The sequence below is a fragment of the Phasianus colchicus genome, chromosome 11 (genome assembly GCF_987193195.1).
Source record: "Phasianus colchicus chromosome 11, bPhaCol1.hap1.1, whole genome shotgun sequence".
Classification (NCBI taxonomy): Eukaryota; Metazoa; Chordata; class Aves; order Galliformes; family Phasianidae; genus Phasianus; species Phasianus colchicus.
The window spans coordinates 15,848,603-15,867,900 of NC_143446.1; the positions used below are offsets into that span (position 1 = coordinate 15,848,603).

General features: G+C 42.3%; 1 protein-coding gene across 4 annotated transcripts in view; it reads left to right on the forward strand.

Annotated features, from left to right (window-relative positions):
- Positions 1 to 1,893: 1,893 nt before the first annotated feature.
- TAFA1 (TAFA chemokine like family member 1) overlaps positions 1,894 to 19,298 on the forward strand; it is a 202,819-nt gene continuing 185,414 nt past the window's right edge. For 2 of the 4 annotated variants that reach the window (XM_090148409.1, XM_090148412.1), the window contains exons 1-2: positions 8,458 to 9,102; positions 11,121 to 11,241. In XM_090148409.1, the coding sequence (XP_090004535.1) occupies positions 11,124 to 11,241 (118 nt within the window). In that variant the 5' untranslated portion in view covers positions 8,458 to 9,102; positions 11,121 to 11,123. Of the gene's footprint in view, positions 1,982 to 3,666; positions 3,763 to 3,962; positions 4,069 to 8,457; positions 9,103 to 11,120; positions 11,242 to 19,298 lie in introns of those variants that run through there. The other 2 variants (XM_090148408.1, XM_090148410.1) reach the window with 2 other exon arrangements.

Here is a 19,298-nt window from a genome sequence, read left to right on the forward strand (position 1 = left end):
GCAGTGATGTGAATGTGTCTCTTGAACTTCATTACTACAGTCGGGGTTACGAATGGCACAGGCTGAGTGTTGGGAATTGGAAGAAATAAAAGAGTAAATCTGAAAACAGAACAGACTGGAGGCTGGAGCACTCCTGCATCTCTCTTAGGGTGGAACTGCGCATTAGCAGATGGCAGCCTAAAAACAATATGTGCTGAGAGAGCTTGAGATGTATGGCAAGATTTTCAACACCTACGCAAACATTCAAAAGAGTATTGTCTGTCAGGAGTGGTGGAACAATTTACAAGTTGCTTTTGTGTGGATTTCTGAAGCTATTATCTACATAGGATCAGCTAGGAAATGTTGGAGGCAAATTCAAGGCAAATTTTTGCAGAATGGAATACGATAACTAGTCACAATATTAATCCATATGTTTTGATGTGAGTATTGTAAAACTCACACAAAGCAGCCCAGGCCCTTCCTATTGGCAGATCATGTAGCTAGGTTGTTTGTGCGAGGCAGCAGAAAATTGCAACTGAAGAGCAAATCGTGATCTTGCCATCTGCCTGGAAGGAATTATTATATAGGGTTGGCTGTCAATCAACCAACCTGTTTTGAAGCAAAAGCAGAACAGTATATGATTTTTTTCCATGTTCATTTCACGCACTAATTTCATATCTGGCAGCTCTTCTTTTCCAGCAGCAGTTCAGCAAACAGGGCTCTGGCCACAGCACTCTGCCCAGCCCTGCAAACAAGTAGATGAGCTGTGGAAGGGAATGCCTGGAGCATTTTTCTTAAATAATGGCAAGGCTGGTGGCAGTGACAGGGAGTTAAATCTTAAGGTATTGTGTTCTTCCAAGCGATGGCATCAGGGATCCGTTGGCTCCTGTATATCACATAGTCGTGTTGATTCTCACTTTCTTTTTTTGTTCCGTTGGAAGAATTTTCCCCAACTTCTTGTTTCCACCTCTTTAAGGGAGACTTTTGTGTTACTTTCCAACGCTGGTTTTTTTTCTTCTCAGTTTTACCATTTCTTTACCTTTTTCTCTTCCCCATCTCCCTCCCTGCCTTCTTTATCTTTTCAAGTCTACTGTATCTCATGCTAATATCATACTTAATTATAATCAGAATTGCCTTACAGAACACCTCTAATCCATGGTGCTCCAAGCATGCTAAAATAGAGGTGCGGAAGCCACACCAGCAAAACCCAGGACATTTTTTAAGAAATAAAGTGAAACATATTTTAAGATCACATTGTGAATCCATTATAAGAGCTGGCTTACAGGGTGCAGGCAGCAAAGAACCCTCTGAAATTGCTAACTGTTTTCCACCATCGGTTTACTTTGTGGTGAAGTGGAAGAAACACACAAGTTTGCAAACTAGTTGTTTGGTTAAATGCCCAGGTGCAGCACCAGGGCTGGTACCCCTCTGCAGCTGAGACCAATGTAGAGTAAATTGACTTCTAAGTGTTCAGAGTAGCACCTGCAGTTATGGAGCTTGCAAGTGATAGGCTGAAGAGCAGAACTGGCTCTTTGGATTTGTCTTTTGCATATCTACCAAGCACAGTTCTGTCTGTGAAATGAACTCTTTCTGAGGATGGGTTCTGAGTTGGGCAGAGATGAGCACTCTGTATACACTGGAGCACACAGAGATGGGACCTGGAGGCATCTCAGAGCAGAAAAGGGCACTGAGCTCATAGACAGAGTGGCTTCATTTGGGGTTCCCTATCACACAGCACAACCACCCTGGTGCACTTTCCAAATCACACTGATCGCATGTTATCACAGGGTTTTATTCTATCTGAAGAAATTTTGTGTGATGGCTTTTTGTTTGGTTGGGTTTTTTTGGTTTTTTTTTGGAGCTATTAGAGCACCTGGACCCAGTGCCAGACAGTGGCCCATTAGCAGCTGAGGTGTTTGGGCTCACAAAGCTTCCCTTGACCCAGCTGGGGTGCAGCTGCTGGGAATGAGGGCTGAGCTGATGAGTTTGCTTCAGGACTGAGGTAAAGAAACACGCTCACAAATTTACAGAAAGAAATTTCAGAGTTAGGGGGAGTCAGAAACAACACCTAAGCCAGCTTGAGAGCTCAGACCTCTGTATTTTAAGGTTGGTGATCTAGTTTTCTGGGGCTGGAGGAACAAGTTCTGGGTACTGCTGAAAATGTGTGCTTTTAGCTTTTGTGATGAGCTGGGGAAGATCCTCCTCACTCTGCGATCTTCTGGGAGGAACTGGGGGTGACCAGGGATGGGCCATGTGGTCAGCATGGTACCTGCCTGCCTCTCCTGCTGCTCTCAGTGGTCTGTCTTGCTGTAGCTGGGTGGGACAATGGAGACCTATTGTTTGTTAAGCTTTATTTAAAGTTAGCAATGTAGCGAAGCTGAAGGGAACAAAAGCACCCCAGTGACCGTGGCTGAACTCTCTGTGCTCTTTGCCTACCAGCATATAGCAATTGCTTTGTTCTGGTTGAATTGCTCTTATTTATGTTTTGAATTTAGAAGTTACTTACACCTTCCTGTAAAACTTGACTTTTAAGCAGTAAAAGTAAGCCCTAAACTTGTGCTTGGAGACTGCTATTTGATCCCTTGAAGCTGGCTAACCCACTACCAAGTGTTTTCTCTGACTACAGATGCACTAATTTTCAGTCCATGTACCCTGGCCCCTGATTTGGCTGCTGTATCTGGACCTTCATGGAACGTTCTAGTTGATCTGGAGGGGAACCTGCAGGCTAATTCTAGAAAGAGTTCTTTCCTAGAAATTGGTTATTTCTATAGTGCTTCATTTAATGGATTCAACTGGCTAATGTAAGAATGCAGGGGCTGAAGGATCTTGAGTTTATGCCATGGAGACATTGAGAATCAATGAGAGTGAGAGATTCTGAATGTTTCAGATCAACATGATCTCTCAGCTGCTGGATAGCTGGTAAAAAATAAAAATATTGTTACTTGACAGGTTCACTATGATCAGCGTCTCTCTAGGGCTGCTTTAACTTAGATTTTGTTATTGGGTTTTTTTTTTCTTTCTTGAAATTTTCTGAACTGAAACAAAATAACTGAAACAAAAATCTTATTATAAGGTAATTATGTTCACCTGCAATAGTGTGATGAACCTGATTGTGTTTTGGTGGTTGTGTTTACAATATACTATGTGCTATTTTTTTTGCTTATTTCGTTGCTTATCGATAATGTACTACATAGTTAATTCCTCTTAAATACTGATCTTGTTGGCTAAAGGCAAGTTATAGATAAGCATAGCAGAGATACAAAGTCATGAACCAGTGTTTGAGCACCTGATGAGAAGGCAGGGGAGCTCAGGTGCATGCAATGTACCTGAGTGATGGAAGGGATGGAGCCAGGATCCACCCCTTCCCAGACCTCATTTAGGGGTTGGCAGTGGAGGTAAGGAAGTTACTTGCTGTAGGTCGCTGCATACCTGAGGCCTTCTAAAGGTAAGCAGCTTCTTTCCTTTTTTTGGTACCTACAGCTGTTGCATTTGAATAAATCCTCACTTGCTGCAGCTTGGAGCCTTACTGCTCTGATGTCATTGCTGTGCTTTCCATTGCATTATGATAGGGGTTTTGATTTTGTGCATTGTTCTATATACTTTAAAAATAACTGGGATGCAGACTTCTTGATATAAATTTCCTTGACAAAGATAGATTCACTTCTTTTCTTTCTTTTTTATCTTAAGCTGGCACAAGACGTAAGAAGCAGAATCTTTGCCTTCCATGCATAGGAACTGTGAAAACTAGGCCTCTTCTTAACAAGGAAAAGTAGCACCTTAAAGGTAGGCTGAGGAAAAACAACTCTGAGAGTGTTCCTTTTGTGCTCTGCTCTCAGTTCTTCTCCCCCTTCCATCGCTATTTGCACTGGATTTTTAATTCTTTGTTGCTCTTCATTGAAAGTGACTTGCAGTGCTCCTGTGTTTGCTTTCTAATGGCTCCAGCTGTGTCATCTTGTTGGTTGAATCTTTTCTTTGTGTTTCAGAGAGGCTGAAAAACAATTTCTACTAAGCATGGCTGCTATGGCTGAGGAACAAGGAGGGGTGATACAAGGATGTGGTACAGACAGGATGATGGGAAGGAGCCACAAGGTATTCCTATACTTAGCAGAGCTTCTCCATTGAGCGCTGTGCCCTGATCTTAATGTATGCTTGAGCATGCCCCTATGCCTACATAGGTGGATTGGGAACAGAGCAGAATTCCTGGCATGCTGTATATGATGTGGTATGATAACATGTCAATCAGTTCCTGAGCTCACACAGGTAATGGTTTCCCTGCACATGCTGTTGTTCAGCTCTGCTTCTGCAGGCTTTGGGTGTGTGCAGTCTCATTGTTTGGCCAGTAGAGGCTGTGGTCACAGCCAGACAAATCACCAAACCTTTCTTTGATGTTCTTCCTTCATGAAAAATAGTGTAGCTTTCTAGCTGAGATTTTCATGCTCAGCATGGATACGCATGAGCAAAATCACTGCATCTTCTTTTCACTGGAAAAGCTAAAAGAGAAGAAAACCTGTCAATACAAACTAAATAATTTAATACTATCGCAGAAGACATGAGAAGGAAATGCATTCAGTTCAGACATCAAGATTAGAGCAGGCCCCTCACAAAAGAGGAATGAAAATAGTGGGGGCTTAAAAAGGAAAGTGCCTGGACAAAGTGTGGAGGTGAGGTTTTTTGGGGAGGGCTTATAGAAAGTACTGGAAAGGAAGTGAAGTACCACTGTGAGCATCTAACTGACTGCAAAGAGTTTGCATGTAACATCAAACATTGCTGCAGGCACTCGTGTTAAACAGAACTTATTCACATCTTTTTTTCTTGGCAAAGCTGTGTTTGCAGATGAGTTTTAGGAAGTCCCTAGGTCTCATCTTTTCCCTGCAAGAATCCTGCTTTAGTGTCTGTGTTCCCTGTTCTCCTGTGGGAAGAGGCCAAGAGCAAGAAATGCCCTGGCTGAGGGTTGCTTCTTAGCTGTTTTAACTCAGAGCTCATGGCTGCTTTTTCAGACTATTACATATGTGCATACTGATCATCATATGCCCAATTATTTCTTCATGTGGGCTGGCTTTCCTTGGAAGCTGCTGTGGTGATGAGGTGGGATAGGAAAACTTCTGTTCTGTTGGATTTTAAAGATAACTTCCATAATTGGAAGTGTCCACAAGGACATGAGAAAATAGTCTGCCATTTTCCTGCTAGTGAAGATAAGATAAAATGTACTGTTAGACTGCCTTGGCTCACCTGGAGTAGGAACATGTAGGTACTCATGAGCTGCAATGTGCACTGCTTGTCACCCGGGCAGCAGATGACACTTAGTTTGGTGTATAGGAAAGAGCTTTGTAGGGTGGGTGGAAGCAGCTGGGTGAGATGGAGAACACAATCTGTGAAAACCAAAGCTTCATTGTCCCAGGAGAACTAGAACTAATGAGCTTTGCATTTCAAAGGTGCTGAGCCTTCTTCAAACCCTGTAAAATAAGCTCTTGGGATTTGTTGTGTTAAATCTCTACATGGGGCAAAGGCGTCTGTGGAGGAGGAGAGGAACAGAGATGGCAGCATGAGAAAATAGAGGCCAGAGGCCCTTGTTTGGGTGCAAGTCCCAATCTGCTGTCTGTGTGAGTCTGCCCAAGTTGCATATGCTCTCCTTTTCTGTCTGCATGGAAACTTGTGATAAATAGAGGCTCGGGGAGTGAAGAGCATTTATTTTTATTTGCCTATTTTTGTCGTCCGCTTGGCATCTTTAGATGAATGGTGGAACCAGGAGGAAAAGGCTATTCTTCTTGTGAATACAATCATTGTTTGTGTAAGGCAGCCTGTCTCAAAGGCAGTTTGATGCCTGCTGACCCTTTGCAACCTACTTTCACCTTGGAAATATCGCCTGAGTGCAACAGTCTGCTTTTGGCAGCCCTGCTGGCAACCCCATGGAGTTTTTCAATCAGAGTAGTGGATAGGTAGTTTTCCATTGCTCTTTGTTTAGGGTAGCTCAAAACTCCTGGTCTCTGTTCTTTTTTTCTGTTTGCCATCAGGTGTCATAGTGGAGGTGGATGGGCCAAATGGGGGGGGAAGACCAGGCCAATGTGAGAAGAGCATTCACTGTAAATAGCATAAGTTAAAAACTGCACTGTCACCTTCATTGTCCCTGGCCTCTTCCATACCTAAAAAGCCTTTCTTCGTTCTGAGCTGAGCAGATGGCAAGCTTCTCCAAATGTCTGGAAGGAGATGGGGCAAGAATGCGTTTAGAACACCCTGCTTCCCTGTACTCCCACTTACAAGACGCTTTGGGACAAACAATATCTTGTTTATAGATCGATGCCTCTGGGTGAGCAACCTGCAATTCTCCCTGACCTGTGTTTGCTTTTTGCCATTTCCCCTCCCAGGCAGACACCATGCAACCCAGGGGCTGGTCTCCTCACTGCAGGTCCTGGGTCCATCCTATTGCAGTGCTGGATGGAGCTGCCATTATACTGGATGGATAGTGCAGCCTTTTGTTGCCTCTTCCTTCTAGAAAGGAATTTCCTTCAGCCTTTCTTTGTTATGACAAAGGATTTCGAAATGTGCAGACCGTTGACTCCTATCTTATTTTCCTGCATATTTTCTGTTTCTGGCCTTGTCAGTGTTAGCATCTCCAAATTCAATACACTATCCCATGGGTGCTTGTAAGGAAGCATCCCCTTCCTGTCAAAGTCAGTGATGCTTGATGCAAGGAGGCAAAAGTAAAGCCCCACAGTCCCAGGTGAAGAAGACAGTGTGCCCAGCTGAAGACAGAATAAGAGAAGCTTTTTCTTGTCTTACTGGTCCACTGAAAGTTAAAACTGGCAGCAAGAACACCAAAACAGGTGTGAGGATGCTACTGCAAGATTTGCCAAGGCTGCCCCTGTTCCCAGCTAATGCTGTTAGCCAGGGTGGGGAAGAGACTGTGCAACCTGTTTAATATTCTCTTCTGTTCCTCTGATCTCCCTCCTTCCCCACAAAAGCAACATGTCCCATGTTTCTGCAGAGCTTGTCCTGAGCAATAGCAGCATCTGTCAGGGGTTATGGTGGCATTAGCCTCATGGTGCTGGGAGTTAGCAGTGCCTGGCAGAGTGACAGTTCTGCTGTACCTTATGTAAATCTGTATCTTGCATAAATCTGTCTCTGCCTCCTCTGCCAAGGTGTGTGGTAACAATTTGTCTGATTCCTCCTGCTGTCCAGGGGGTCTTTTACTTTCCTAGAAGATCTTCTTGAGGCCCCGCTCCTGCCTCTTGCCTCACACCTCCCCATTCTATACCCTTCATCACCTTTCCAAGAAGGAATGCATCTTGGTAAATAGGTGCTTTTTTAAAATAAACTCCCATCACCTGCCCCTCAGGTACTGCAGAAAGCTTCCATCTTCCTGTAGAAAGAGGGAAGGTACTGAGCCTCCCTGTGGCTTTAGCAGCAAACCAGGGCTGCTGCAACCACCAGCTCTCTGCCCATCACCTCCTGCTGTGGTCTGGCCCAGGTTGGTTCTTTGGACATCAGTAATCAATGTGTCTTGGTTGCTTCTCTTAGCAGCAGCTTTTGGAAATATCTAGACCTTTCTGAAGCCAGCAACTGCTCCAGATCTTGGCCTTCTTCCAGTATCTAAGGAAATTCTTGGGGAAGATGAGAAAATATTTATTGAGGAGAATATTGTGTACCCAACCAAACCAGAGTTGTATATTTCCACACAAAAGTACCAGAAAGCATCTCTGGCCATTGTAGGGCTTGCCATAAGTGACCTACCAGGAGTTTTGTGGCAGTGGCAGCCTGGGGCGTTTCCCTCCTGTGTCACTTCATCCCACATCACTGTTGCTTTATTGTGGCAAAGCTGCTCTGAGCACTGTGCTGGAGACCTGTGGAAAGCAGTGCTGGTGGGGCCAAACTCTCAGTGCTTATTACCTAATGACACAGGGGCTCCAGGGGAGCGTGTGCACCACCGGGTAAACTTGTCACACCTCTCAGCAAGCGTCTCCACGGAGACATCTGTCCTTGGTGCAGAGAGTGAGGTGCTTGAGAAGAAAGGCACTTATTGCTGTTACTTGCTATTGTTGGTGTCAGGAGCGGGTAAGCAGTGAAGGTAGTAAAGCTTTTCTACAATAGGTTAAGTTGGAGGGAAAAAAAAAAAAAACAGTGTTGTATTACAGTGTGCATGCAGAGCTCTTAAAATGGAAGTTTGTTCTGTCTCCTTACCTTCCTCCTTTTGTAGACGGGCTTGAGAGGTATAAAGCAGAGTGAATGGCATTGAGGATGTAGAGTGGCTCTTTAAGAAATAATTACACATGGTACAAGAAGGAGAGGAAACCACGCCGTTCCTGTAAATGGCTGCTTCAGATGTGGACAATAAATAAAGTGTAACAAATAATTGTCACAAAAAACAGCTTCATCAAAGCAAGGCTCCTTCCTATTGTCCGCGAGGTACAGGGGCAGTGCTGGAAGAAAAAACTTCCCCTCCTCCCCACCCCCATCCCCCCCCACTTACAGCGAGGTGTAGCAAAGCTCTGCAAGCGTGCAGAGCTCACGCGCGTGTGTCAGAGGAGTGGCTGCTTCAGGGCTGCGACGCTGTCACCAACAAGTGTGGGGGGACGCCTGGGGACAGCGCAGCCCCAGCACTGTGCTGGGCGATCTGGAGCTGTGTCACTTTAAGGCATGTGATACTTTCCTGAGCAGGGATGCACTGAAATAGGCTCCGGTACTTCCAGCATCCTGTAGCAGTGTACGTACAGCTGCCCGACTCTGCACTGCCTGCACTGGAGTGAAGCTGCTCCGTCTTTAAATGCAAACTGCTCCTCGTCTTTAAGTAGCCTGGAAGCTGCAAATTGTCTCAAGATCGCTTCAGAGGTCTCATCAAGCAGAGGGTGATGCTAGGAGATGATTTAAAGGTGAAAATGAGAAGGTTTCCACCCGTCAAACCTCGGCCACTTTTCTGACGGCAGTGCCCGAGAGCTCAGATGTCGTCTTTACTCTGGGAACAGGATTTGTAACGAGATTTTTTTTTTTTTTTTCCCTTGTAATCCTGATAAAGAAGATTATTGGGAAGCTATTAGAAATCCCTTATTGTGGTGCAGATGGATTTTAAAAAGTGTTAGACCTTTCCAATGAACACTAATAGAGTGCTCTGCTCTTGGCTGGATTACTCAGGTAAGGAGCTTCTTTAGGATTTAGGATTCAGAAAGCAGATCTGAAACTCATCAGATAATAACAGGAGGAATACTTGCTGCTGTGTTTCTTAATAACGAGGAGATGATCTGTGCATAGAACTGTGTGTGTCATAAGTGCTGACAAATGAGAGTAAGAAGAAAGATTTATAGGAAATGCTGGGGCTTCAGCAAAGGTAGTGTATAGTAGAACAGTTTGGTAAAGGTTTGAAAAAGGTAGAGATGGAAAGCACCGAAAAAGAGAGTGGGTTAAGGAAGTCTGCTGTCCATGTGGTTTGGAACATGATAGCTGAAGGCTGACACGAGCATTTAGCAGACTGTGGAAGTTTGGCTTTGTTTTTTGTCCAGGATTTCAGAAGTTTGGTTTAAATAACCTAAATGCCTGAAACATTCCTGTGTGCATCCCTGTGATCTCTCCCTCGTGTAAAAAGCATGGGAGCACCAAATGTGGCATAAAGGCATTAATTCCTGCAGGCATGGGGAGCCTGCTGGGAGCACCCTGAGCTCAGGGGACAGAATGTGTTTTGCAAGGGAAGTGGGTCTGAGGAGAGGAGCAGAGTTCGCTGTATGCTGGAAGTAAATTGTCAGCAGTGGAACCAATTATATGCTGAGTAGTGCTTCAGATACTCCGAATGGGGGAAGGAAGAGTCTCATGCTGATCAAAACAATGTTTTGCTGTTTGCTATTAATTAGATTTGTCAGTTTATGTGGCTCTCTCCTGACAGTTAGTCTTAAAGCTACCCAGAGGCTATGTCTACTCCTTCAAAATTTGGGGGAAAAAATTTTCTTGCGTATATTTCATAGATGTTGAGTTTCTCTTTTCATGCTGCTGATTTTCCTGCTGCAGAACCCCCCAACAGAACACACAGAATTCTTACTTTCACCTTTATTTGTAAAGGCACGGTTTTTCTATGCGAGAGATTTTATCTCTAAGTCTTTCTTCCCCTGTGAAAACGATGTTCAGCTGATTGGATTATTAGACAGAAAATGGCATCGTGTCATTGGCTGAATAAGGAGAGTGCCTCAAGTTTGATTAATTTAGCAATATGAAATGCAGCAGAAGGTGTTGTTAAGGGAACTGGACGATGTGTAGCGTAGCTGAGCCTTGCAAGCCTTCAGATCCTTGCAGGCGTTGGGGAAGAGCTGAAGTTGAAAAGTCAGAGGAAAATTCAGGCAGCTAGTACAATAGTGAATACAGTGTAGAAATGCTTGATTGCCTGTTCTGGATGCCCAAGTATGTCAGCGCTGGGAGACAGAAACAAAGTGCTCTTTGCCTTGCCTGTAAGAGTTTCTGTAAAATTTTGACACACCTGCCTTGTGAAAAAGAGCAAAGCTTTTACAGAGAATGTATGAAATGCAGGATACAGCCAGGCTGTGCACACGCTGGTCAAACAAAAGAAAGCTGGTTGTACTTGGGGGTTAGAGGATAATTCTGAGAAACGGTTACTTTCTTTAGCAGACAGCATCATAATTAAGAATTAATGCTCGCAAAAGTAAAAAACAATAATCTGTTACCTTCTGGGGCAGAACGAACCTCCCAGTCTTCAGGGTGGAACGTTTTTGAAATGCTTTGATGCCTGATAACATCACATGCCTATCTATTAGGCATTTATATTAGTTTTGATGTTGTCTGGATATCAGTGTTTTTAACTGATTTTTCCTACAACTGTGAATTAGGTTTTGGACCAGCATGGGGAAAATTTCCCAGCCTTATTGTTGTGGGTTTTTTTTTTCCCCTGGTCCTCAGATCATTACAGTTTCATTTTTGTTACTGAATTATTAAAGTTCTCCTGGCTCCTGAATAGTGTTACAGCAACTGTCCTTTTTTGGACATGACCTTTGTTGTATGACAATTGCATCCTGCAGGGGGGGGGAATAGGCAGGCAACAAAAGATTTTGAACAAAAGAAGTAGAAAAGTAACAATACTGTTGTAATGGAAGCTGACTATTCTATGTGCTGCAAGGCAATGGATAATAATGTCTGTCTAATATTTTGTTTAGAGAATGGCAGTGGTCTCTGCAATGTCCTGGGTCCTGTATTTGTGGATAAGTGCCTGTGCAATGCTGCTCTGTCAGGGATCCCTCCATCACACTTTCCAGCAGCATCACCTGCACAGACCAGGTAGGACTGACAGCATTCCACAGATGATCCAAGATTGCAGGCTTTCTGCCATGCTCGTGTCTATCTTGATGAATGACTGAATAATCATAAAAACCCATTTTGTCATTTAACTTTTCTAGGTTGACTGCCTTTATGTTACAGAGCATGATTATTTTTTTTTTTTGGTCAAACATGTGTTGCACTTTGCCAATCTGTCAGAATATTTATTTTAAACGCTGTTTTCTAACAACTTCCCAACGTGGGAATCTCCTTTTGGAGAACAGTTTAGTTTCTGTCCTTATTTCTATCTCCTTCTCATGCAGTTCTGGAGTGAGCGTATAACTCAAAAAGGCATAGTGACAGTAGTTTTGGGTAACTTTATTTGCAGTATCAAACCCAAACAGAACAAGGTTTTGCTATTTGGAATGCTGGTACCCCATTTCCTCAGTCTCTATTGCTCACCAGAGGTTGTTTAAGAGAGAGCTTTTCTAAGATTCTCAAATTTATCTCTCAAAATCAATGGGGATGTGCAGCTCAGAAAAGAGTTTGGGCTTGTCTTCCCATGGAGTTAAACACATGTAAGGTTGGAGTTAGTCCCACAGGTCTGCGTTGAAGAGCTCAGACACATTTAGCACCGTGATCCACAGAGGCTGCACATTAGTTTTATTGCACTTCTGTTTTTTATTGGTAGAAATTGATCGTTAATTTTTCAACTGTTAGTTGTGCTTTGGAGAGAATGAGCCGTGTTTAAAAATTGAGGAGTTGGCATATTCTAGAGCAGTGTTATCTGGTTGAATTTAGATGGGCTCAGAGTGGTGTATTACTAATCCAGATCCACAGAATGGAGAGCTCTTAAGAGCTTAAGAAATTGAAGATGGCAAATGTTAACTTGCGATGATTCATCATTTAATATTTAATAAAGAAAATTTTGATTTTTTTTTTTAATCTTTCTTAATCTAATGACCTACCTTCAAAGAGAGCATGTCTTGAACTGCAGATTTTTAGCAACCCAAAGTTTTCCTGGCTATTTCCCTTGTGTAAGAGTCATAGATCATCCTTCTTGGCATAGTCCAGTTTGCCTGCAATAAAATATGCATAGTACAGAAGACTAGACATAAGTCTTCGATAGGTCAGTTCTGATAGTACTAGTTCATCTAATACCACCATCTTTACCAGCTGCCTTTGAAGTCTGAGTGGCACTTACAGAGAAATGATAGAAATATTTGTTATGACTCAATTGTGAGTATTACTCCTGGTTATTTGAATCTGTCCTCCAGCGAAGGCAATAAGAAAAAAGGGTGCAGCTAAGCAGATAGGTAAAGGGAAAATGTAATCTTGTTTTGCAAAATTGGTTGAAACAAAGTGACATTATGAGAAAAAATGAGCTGGACAGATTCAGAACTCTGCAACATTTGCCTAAGCTTGAAAAATCACCTCCTTTATGAGGCAAGAACAGTGAGACGTTGAGTGCATACCAAGCGTTGGGGAAATGCGAAATATGACAAAATCTTTCACTCAGAGATGAGATGCAGATAGAGTGAAGGTTTTACAGCTGCCTCATCACCTACTTAGAAACAGCCCAGCTTTCCCTCTTGCGAGCCTTTCTCAGCAGCATCTCCGCGCCCTACGTGAACAAGATTGATGGTGTTCTGATCCCAGGCAGCCAATTTCAGTCTCTCAAGAAATAATCCACTACACTGACAGATGAGTGGAATTTGACATGATGTTCACCTCTGATTCAGACTATGTGGCACCTGGGAAGTACCAGCAAGCAGGCGTCCTTTAGGGAAACTCTTCCAGATTTTGGGCAATTTCCGCTGTCACAACAGAAAATCAAGGGAGTGTTTTTTATAAGGCAGTGAATTTGCAGTCTATCAACTGAATGGAAAAGGTTGTATGTAAAAGGGATGGAAATATGTTAATTAGCAAACAGAGTGATTTTAATGTATTCAACTGCAGTCCCTGAGCACCCCCTATTTTTCATATTTATAATATTAGGAATGCGTCATTTACTTTTAGTTAGTCACTGTGTAAGTAAGATTAAAATGTTCAGCTAAATAAAAGTGAGTAAAAAATGGATGCAGATGAACCAATACATAATTTCAGTAATTTAATATTTGGTACATGAAATTTCAACTTATTGAATCAGCAAATATAGCTGTAATCAATAGCGTGCTCAGCATACCTTTTCCTTCAGCTTGTGATCTTCCATAGATAATGAGAAGCTCTAAAACAAGAACAGTTCAGAGCTGTTCAGCTCCATTGTGGGGTTACTTCGGTACAAGATGATGAAAAAGGTAAATTCCAGCCAGTCATGTGCTTCTCATACTTGATGAATAGAAGTCTCACTGAGCACAAGAAGGTGCAGTTAAAAGATAAAATCCTCATGGAGTGGATTTAGCATAATAAACTTGAACTGAACTCAGTGGATTAATGCAGTGACTACACCTATCTGTAGCGCTGCGGTCAATTCCATTTTGAAACACTGGAAATCAAGGGCAATATAGTTTACAATCAGATATTTCTGCTCTTTTCTATTCCCTTCCTGAAACTTTCTTAAGCAAGCATCCGAATGGATTGAAATAAATGTCTACGCACAATGTGCAATCATAGAAGTTTAAATCTTCCTTTCAGTCTAGAATGCAGTTTTATAATTCAGGTCTTTTATTCGGTTAGATGACTTGGCAGAAGGTACAAACCTGAAAACAAATGTGATAAACCATTTTACGTGGCGGTGTTGGTAATTGACTGGAGCTGTATTTTCTGTGAGATGTTGGCAGGAGAGCACAGGTAGTAAGAGGACAGTAAATATTGCTCGATGTTAAGATGGATTTTTCTGTGTTGTCTGTACCTGTCCCTGGATTCCTTCTTGTCTCATTAACAAAAAGTTTCAGTGCTCCTGTTAAGTACTTCAACTCATGGTGTTCCTTCTTAGTTGAGACAAAAGAGGGGGGCAGGGTGGGTTTTTGGGTTTTTCCAGCAGAATGTGAGGATCTTACTTGGAGTAAGCTAACTGAACACCTTTGCAGTGTGATTCCCCCTGGGTAATACACATCACTGTCTGCAGTGTTTTAATACATTTTTTTCATTTTCATGAAAACTGTTAGACAAAGGATGTACGAAAGCGTTCATGGGAAATATAACTTTGTGGGGGGGGGAAAAACCTTCATTTTTTTTAGAAGCATGTCATTTCTGTGTGATTTAATAAGAACTGGCAGTAATGAGAAGAATTCCACATTGGCCATTTTCAGCTGTAAGATGCAGACGGTTGTAGAGCTGTTGAATTGGCCTGAGGATTAGAGTGGACAGGTTGTGATTTGCAGAGTTAGCCAAGTGCCTGTGATAGTCCATTGATCATCTGATTGACAGTATTGACTCTGCCCCAGAGGCAGAGAGTAGATGCTGGCATTTGGCAGGAAAATGAGATATTTAAAAAGCAAAGGGGCTCAGGTTTTTTTTCCTAAATTAAAAATAATAATTTAAAAACCTGTATAGTGTGCAGTTCTTAGTGGATTTTCTGGCTTTGTTCCATAAATGAGGGATGTCTTGCACCCAGCGAGGCCCGTTAGCTGGCACTGAATCACAGTGGGCAATACTGGCCATGTGTTGCTTAAAAACACAGGAAAGCACACTGGAGCCTGTAAGTTCATGCAAGATAATTAGCTACATATAAAGGATGCTGGGTTAGTCTTGCATACAGCATAAAGATGTAAAGCAAACACAGGCAGAAACATGTACTTACTATAGCAGTGCTGACATTTGCAAATATGTTAATTAAAAATAAGTTTATTCCGAGGAAGAAGTCACAGACTGAATCAAGGATGGCTAGAATCTATATCTACTAAATATAAAAATATCTTTATTGTGGCAGTTATTAATGATGTACCCATTAGAAATAATCTCAAGGAATGTCTATACCACATATTGTGAGGAAGAAAATCTGATCTATCAAAGCAATTCTGCACAAGTTAACAACCAACATCAACCTAAGTGTTCTGAGCATCTTTCTTAGTAGACAGCATTTTATGGAAACTTGAGTTTGTGACAGTGAGCAGAAAATCTTTGTTCTGATCTTGGCCTTCCCACTGTTTTTTATGGCCTCTGGAGGAAACTGCATATTTTCCCATTTCGAAAGACTACTACTTTCATATGCTCTAAATATGTGGCTATTCAGTTCAAAACAGCCTGGGAAGAATGTTGGTCTGAATCTCATTCCCCAGCAAAGTGTAAATAGATTATTTTCTGCTTGCCAAATGAGATATGGAGGATGGATTTAACAGGGGTTTTTTGCTCTTGGTGTTGATAGAAGCAGATGTAGAACTAGGTAGTTAATGCATAGAAGTATATGGTTTGTGAGAATCATATTCCCACCATATGATTAATGGAATGCAAATTGTTGCCTTTATTATACAGTGTCCATAATGGCGTGCAATGACTCCACCTGTGTGCAGTAGATCAGCTCATGGATGTGAAATTTGGCAACTGGTGCTTCATGCTGTGTTAATTGGGAGAGACAAACTGATAGCTTTAACACCTGATTCAGTTCTCATTTATGTCAGTAAATGGGCTTAACGCTGTGTGTTTGTATACATCTTGCTTTGTTCAGAATCAGACAATCCCAAATACCCAGCTTGATATCCCACAGGTGCTTGTTGGAATTCTTTCTCTTTCAATGCTTTTCTGTTGTACACCTCTGGTCTTCACAATTTGTTCTAGAAAACGTGAAATTACCTACTGCAGTGTAAAGCAATCCGGCCTGGAGGTACTGACTGCATTTCCTGGTCCCACACAATATATTTGGATATAAGTGGATGAACACGCTTGTGGTTTGTGTAGGCAGAGAACTGATGTAATGAAGCCAGTGCCTCAGGCTGAGGTAGGGCTGCTGCCAGCATGATAACGCTGAGTTGCCTGCAAATCTTGTGCAATGCACTTCTTGACAGCAGCAGGCTGTATTAGAGGTGTTGCACTCTGATTTTTGAGGAGTCAAACATCCAAATAAGAGAAACATGGCTATAGGGGGTGTTTGCATCCAGAGACTTGGCTTTGTTTTTCTAGGGCCACTGAGCTGTTACTTTAATGGTCTTCTGTCCCTCAGATGGAGGAGAGAGTCTGCATCACTGCCGATGAGTATACAGCCCTTGATGGAAGGTGGATGGCAGGAAAGTGCCTCTCTCCTTCACCTGAGATGGGTGCATGGCTTGTTTGCAGGTGGAGGAAAGCTGTCACCGGTCACACTGCTGAGCTGCCTCGTTACTTCTGATCCAGGGAGGCAACACGGGCTGTGGGGAGCAGGTGTTGCAGCTCGATGGGCTGTGAAGAACAGCGTGACCAAGGCGCGTTGATGGCACTGGATACCCACTGTGCACAGTGTGGCTCCACGAGCTGCTGTGAGCATTGCTGTCCTGTTGTGTGACAGCAGGAGCCCAGGGTGCTGACAGTGGTATTGTAAGAGCAGAGCTGTCTCTTACAGGTGCAACTGATGCAGTTTCTCTGTGCTCAGGTTTGGTACCCCCTGCTCATGCAACCTCAAGTCCCCCCTCAGGCTTCTCTATGGGCGGTCATGCGGGCAGTAGTGTGGCACATCCCTCTGCAGGGCTGGAGCTGCCCCTCTGAATGCAGTACCTTCCTATTCTAGAGCTGCCCTGGGGCTCCATGAATCACAGAGGGGACTTCTTGAAGCTTTGTGCTATTTGTAGCTTGCTGTCACAGTTTTAAAGACCGTGAGAATTCATACTGTGGTGGTTGAGCTCTAAGGAAAAGTTGGCACCTACAAATATAACCCCCAAAGGCAATACAGTTTGCTCTGCACAGAAGTGTTTCTGCTGATAACATCAGAAGCTTGCCTTTAATGATTAGCCTACTTAAATCCAAGACTCATTTATATTTTAAAAGGCAATATCCAAGTGCATTTCCCCATAAGATAGGCGTCTCTTCTCCCATTACATTTCATATTGTTTTATCCTATCCTTCTTACAATCTTTGGATTTCTTTGCATGTTTTCTTTTCTGCACTGCTGTGAAATCAACCTTTGCTGCGAGCAAGATCTATTTTCCTGATGGGAATCAGCTTTTTTTGCCATTTCCAGATGCTCTGTATAGAACAGCTCACTCCAGCTGGAATTATTTTTTTTGCATGGTAGCAGTGCTGGAGACTTTTTCTCATTGTGCTCTAGGTAGGCACTGTTACGACTGCAGCACTGTTGGACTCCAAATTTATTAGACTCAGTCAATGATGCACAATGGAGAATTGGGGGTGTAAATTAAGCTGAATGAAGTCACAAAGCCCCCATGTATGTATTTGTGACTCATATTTCTATGCTCTATTTAGAAGATTATCTGACATCTCTCTCTCACGTTCTGTATTCCTTTCAGAACAGGAGTCTTTCTCTTTTCCTTTGCATTCAGTGAAAAAACAAGTCTTGCTGTCCTTGAAGGTCACTTCTCCAGTGATAAGATCACTGTGGCTACTATTTGATGATAATTGTTCATAGTATTCCATAATAATCCTTTTTTTCCTTTGTTAGGGTGAAAAAAACAAACAAACAAGAAAGCCAAAAACTAGATGTGCTTGGGAAGTGAGTTGGTGGCACAAAAGAAGGACCTTGCTAGTGTTTTGGTTAATGTGAATAAATCAGGATTTTAAGAATCAACTCCTAAATGCTTGCTGTGATCCCAGCACCTTGCACTCCAGTGGTAGACACCCATCTGCTCCTGAGCATTTCTGGAATTCAGTGCACTCTTATGGCTTAATCAGTAAAGGTTCTGCACTACCCAAGGGGCAGTGTTCTTCCAAGGCTTGGAACTCGCTCATTCCTTCAGAATCATCAAGTGAAGCAGGACATAATTTCTTCAATTATTTTCTAATTGTGGTCTCTTGACTTTGAACCTGGGAGAAGGCTGATCTACACCAGCAGTTCCCACTGAAGGTCATTCAGACTGAACTTATTGTAGAAATCGAGTCTTAATATTTTTCCCACAAGCTGTTGTATGTTATGCAATAGGCAGTTAAAACACATTAAATGGTAACCCTTGTTTTTAGGAGAGCTGCTGGTTCCAGTAAAAATGTTTGATCTGTCATTTGATGTGATCCAACACAACCCTATTGGATCAATAGTTCAGATTCTGTAGGCGACAAATCAAGAGCTTTCACTGTAAATCTACTAGATACAAGAGAGATTTTAACTAATTGTTAGTTAACTTGCAACTGAGTGAAAGCCATACAGATGGAGGACTTGATTGGGAAACACCTCAGATCACACACGATGCTTTGTTGGAAAGTGAGGAACTGGGCCTTTCAAGTTCTGGTGTACTGTTGATAACTTTTTTTTTTCAGTGACCTCATTAATGCTATTAAAAATGCCACTAAGTATTTTTGTCAAGCAAAGCTTCAGTGTAATTTTACTGTATTGTTAGGGATTTATTAATTATAATCTTTTCTCATGGAGTCTATTTATTTGATCGTGACATTAATTGGCTGCCAAAACAAACAAGAGTTAATTGTGTTTAATTAAGTGTTTGGGAGCAAGCAAGAATGGTTTATTTGGAAAATCAGTTTCATTGATTAGTATGTTTATTTTTTAATAAGACAAGAATAAATGAAGGGAACTTATTGTTTAGCACCTTTTTCCCCTAAATGCTGAAGAAAAATCATCAATAACAGCTATGACTTCAGACAGATTCAATACCAAAGCAAACTCAAAGAAGTTCTCATATGTTCCAGATGATACCACTCTTGTTTTAGTATGCAGAATCACTGAACATAAAGGAGGACTTCTGTTCCAAGAAATTGCTCTTATTTTTTTTTCTTAAATCAGCTTTCTCAGTCTGCTGTTGCAATAGAGGCCAGTAGTACTGGTCTTTACTAAAATCTTGCTTAAATCTATAAGCCAGTAGGTCTACACCAAAGCTCTTCACTGTGAGTGTCATAAACTCATGAAGAACTTTTTGGCTGCTTCCATGGGCTGCTTTTAAATTTGAGTGGTCAGTCACCTAAGAGGGCACCATCGTGCACAAAAATGAGAACTGAAGAGATGAGTTGAAGATAATGGAGGTCTACAAATGAGTTTGTAATTGGTT